Source organism: Penaeus japonicus, unplaced genomic scaffold, assembly GCF_977035675.1.
Source record: "Penaeus japonicus unplaced genomic scaffold, GWHDUDI00000001_assembly GWHDUDI00000038, whole genome shotgun sequence".
NCBI lineage: Eukaryota > Metazoa > Arthropoda > Malacostraca > Decapoda > Penaeidae > Penaeus > Penaeus japonicus.
Genome location: NW_028234440.1, coordinates 9317181 through 9321441, shown reverse-complemented (window position 1 = coordinate 9321441; position 4261 = coordinate 9317181). Strand labels below are relative to the sequence as shown.

Here is a 4261-nt window from a genome sequence, read left to right as displayed (position 1 = left end):
TATCCCCTCACACACATACACCCACACACACGCCCACACACACACGCCCACACACACACTCTCCTTATCTTTTTATCCCCCGTACACACGCCAGCGCTATATGTTTTCCTTCTATGTTGATGGACTTTATTATATTATCATTGACTGTTAAGATGAAAACGAAGACACAATTACATTCTTTCTCTCTCTCTGTCTCTCTCTCTTTCTTTCTCTTCTCTTTCTCTCTCTTTTTTTTTCTCTATCTCTTTCTTTCTTTTCTCTTTCTCTTTTTTTTCTCTCTCTCTTTCTTTCCCTTCTCTCCCTCTCTCTCTTCTCTCTCTCTCTTTCTTTTTCTCTTCTCTTTCTCTCTTTTCTCTCTCTCTCTCTCTTTCTTTCTCTTCTCTTTCTCTCTCTTTTTTTTTCTCTATCTCTTTCTTTCTTTTCTCTTTCTCTTTTTTTCTCTCTCTCTTTCTTTCCCTTCTCTCTCTCTCTCTCTTCTCTCTCTCTCTCTTTCTTTCTCTTCTCTTTCCCTCTATACTATCTCTCTCTCTCTCTCTCTCTCTCTCTCTCTCTCTCTCTCCCTTTCTCTTCTCTCTCTCTATCTTTCTTATTCTTTCTATTCTCTCTCTCCTTCTCTTCTCTCTCTTTCTCTTCTCTTTACCTCTCTTTTCCTTCTCTCTCTCTCCCTCTCACTCTTTCTCATTCTCTCTCTCTCTCTCTCTCTCTCTCTCTCTCTCTCTCTCTCTCTCTCTCTCTCTCTCTCTCTCTCTCTCTCTCTCTCTCTCTCTTTCTTGTTCTCTCGCTCGTTCTCTTTCTCTCGTGCTGTTGCTGGTGAGGTTAAGACATGAATATTGTACAATTTAAAACTTCTTCAATCTAAATTCAAATTTCAATTAACCCAAACATTCTCTTCCTCCACCTTTCCCCTCTTCTTTAAATCCACTCCCTCAACCCTCCCCCCTCCCTTATCCCAGAACTCTCTCCCCTTCCCCACTACCTCCTCACTTCGCTTAATTAAACTACATTTCATTTACCCCCCCTCCCTTCCCATCCCCCTTCCCCCCTCATTCCCCTCTTCCCCATCTACTCTTACTCCCCCACCACCTCCCTCACCCTCCTCTCTTTTCCCCACCCTTGCTACTACTCCCCCCTCCCTCCCTCCTCCGACTACCTACCCCATTACCTTCCATTCCTCCCCTCCCCCTTTCCCTCTTCCCCTCCCCCATTCCCCCATCCCCCTTTTCCCATCCTTCCCTTTTCAACCCCCTCCCCCACCGCTCTGCTCTGCTCATCTTCCCCCCACCACCTCTTACTTCCTCTCCTCCCCACTTCCATCCCCGGTCTCTCTCCCTTCTCCCCAACCCCCTCCCCCTTCCCCCTTCCCGCTTTCCCCTTTCCCCAACCCCCTCCCCCGTCCCCCTTTCCCCTCCCACCCTCCCTCCCATTTCCACTACCCACCCCTAACCCACCTACCATCCCTCCCCCTCTCCCAAACACCCACTCCCCTCCCCCCTCCCTCCCTCCCCACCCCACCAACCATCCCTTCCTCCCCCCCTCCCTCCCTCCCCACCCCACCAACCATCCCTTCCTCCCCCCCTCCCCCCAACCCCCTACCACCAACACCCACCCCCTCTCAAAAAAAAAAAAAAAAAGTGAGGGGGAACTCAAAAAAAAAAAAAAGTGAGGGGGAACTCAAAAAAAAAAAAAAAGTGAGGGGGAACTCAAAAAAAAAGTGAGGGGAACTAAAAAAGAAAAAAAAAGTGAGGGGGAACTCAAAAAAAAAGTGAGGGGAACTAAAAAAAAAAAAAAAGTGAGGGGGAACTCAAAAAAAAAAAAAAAAAAAAAAAAAGTCGAGGGGTAACTCACCCAGATCGCTGAAGAGCCACCGGTGGGAGAAGGACGACGCCATCGCCGCAGGGTAGGAGGCGAGGGCGAGGAACAGGTGGATGACCGCCATGTTGAGGAGCAGCACCTCGGCCGGGGTCAGCTGCCGGAGCCGCCGCCAGAACATGATCACGCTCGACCCGTTGCCAAGGACGGAGAGCATGCCTGAGTGTGAGTGTGGTCAGAGTCAGGGAAAAAAAGATAATTTTGATGATGATGATAAGGATGGTAATGATAATGATAATAATGGTGATAATGATGATAATGACAATAATATGATAGGGAAATTGATAATGATAAAAATAATAATAATGATAATAATAATGATAATATTAATATTAATAATGATAATAATAATAATAACAATAAAAATGATATTGATAATGATAATAACAATAATAATGATAATAATGATAATAATAACAATAATAACAACAATAACGATAATCATAATAATGACAATGATGAAATAATGATAATAATAAGGACAATGATAATAACAATAATAAAAAAGATAATAATAATAATAATAATAATAATAATAATAATAATGAAAATGATAATAACAGTAATAATGTTAATCATAATAATGAAAATAAAAATAACAATACTGATAAAGAAACTCATAATGATAACAATAATAATGATAACAATCATATCAATAACGATAACAATAACAAAACCAACAAAATCATTGCCGATAACAACAAAACCAAAACCAGACAACAAACACCAACAAAAACAAAGACTCACCAACACTAACAAGCAGAGTTCCCACAATGTAGTCTTCATACCAGAGTAAACGTGAGTCAAACTTGTCCAATAAAGTTCTATTCAAAGTAGTTGTGGTAGGGAAAGCGGATCCGATTGTGGTACCATTTTCGGCGACGTAGCGAAGCAGATCTCCTGCTGCTTCTGCTACCACTATTGCTCTCCCTGCTGCTGCTGCTGTTGTTGTTGTTGTCCCTGTTCCTGTTGGTTGTTGTGGTGGTACCTCTGTCATTTCGGCTGACGAGGTGTTGGCTGTTAGGGAGACCATGGCTGGGCTGTGGGGGGAAAGGGACGGGGATGAGAAGGGTTGGTGGGGGGGTTGTGGTGGTGGTGAGGGTGGTGAGGGTGGTGGTGAGGGTGTGTGTGTGTATATGTATATAATATATATTTATATATATATATATATATATATTATATATAATATATAATAAAAATATAATGTATATATATAAAATATATTTTATATATATATCCCTACACACACACACACACACACACACAATAAATTATATATATAAATATATATATATATATAATATATATATAATATTATAATAAAATAAAATATGTTTAATAAAATAATATATATATATATATAAATTATAAAATATATATATGTATATAATATATACAAAATATATATATATATATTATATATATAAATATATATATATTTATATATATATACATATAATATAAATATTATAAAATATATATATATTTTAAATATAAATATATATATATTATATATATATATATAATTTTTAAACATATATATAATAAATATAATATATAAATAAAATATAATTATAAAATATTATATAAAATGATAATGTGTTGTAATCTTTATATATATATATAAAATAATTAAAATATAATAAATATGAATCTATACGTAATAAATAAATAAAAAAAATAAATATATTATATATATATATATTAAATAAACAAACAAAAAAATAAAACAAAAAAAAAAACAAAAAACCAAAAAAATAAATAAAAAAATAAAAAAATAAAAAAAAAAAAAAAAATATATATATTTAGGGTTTGGTGTGGAAAATATATATTATATATACAAAAAAAAAAAAAACAAAAAAAAAAAAACAAACAACACCAAAAAACACCCCACCCCCACCCCTAGACCCCAAAATAACCAAGGCGTTCCCCCCTGCCAATGGACCCGCATATAGGTTTTCCCAAATCTGCCCCCAGAAAAAGGGAAAGGCTTGGATTTAGAACCCAATCTCCTTACGCTAGGGGGGGGGGGAGGTGTTACATTCGCTAATTAGTTGTTATCGGGGTTAAATAACATCAGAAGAGTTACAGATGATAACACTCGGGAAAATAATGATGCATTTTTCTCTGAATGGTTTGGGTGTTAGTTATTGTAGATGTACCTGTGTGTGTGTGTGTGTGTGTGTGTGTGTGTGTGTGTGTGTGTGTGTGTGTGTGTGTGTGTGTGTGTGTGTGTGTGTGTGTGTGTGTGTGTGTGTGTGTGTGTGTGTGTGTGTGTGTGTGTGTGTGTGTGTGTGTGTGTGTGTGTGTGTGTGTGTTTGTGTGTGTGTGTGTGCGTGCGTGTTTGCCGCATGTATACGCATTTAAACTGGGACAACGATATATAAGTATC

General features: G+C 37.7%; 1 protein-coding gene across 1 annotated transcript in view; it reads right to left on the bottom strand.

Annotated features, from left to right (window-relative positions):
• The window catches only part of LOC122243176 (rhodopsin), a gene marked incomplete in the record, with an annotated part of 84213 nt that overhangs the window by 29597 nt on the left and 50355 nt on the right, over positions 1-4261 (bottom strand). The window contains 2 exon segments of the mRNA XM_086533180.1: positions 1846-2028; positions 2617-2909. Coding sequence (XP_086389306.1) covers positions 1846-2028; positions 2617-2902 — 469 coding nt within the window.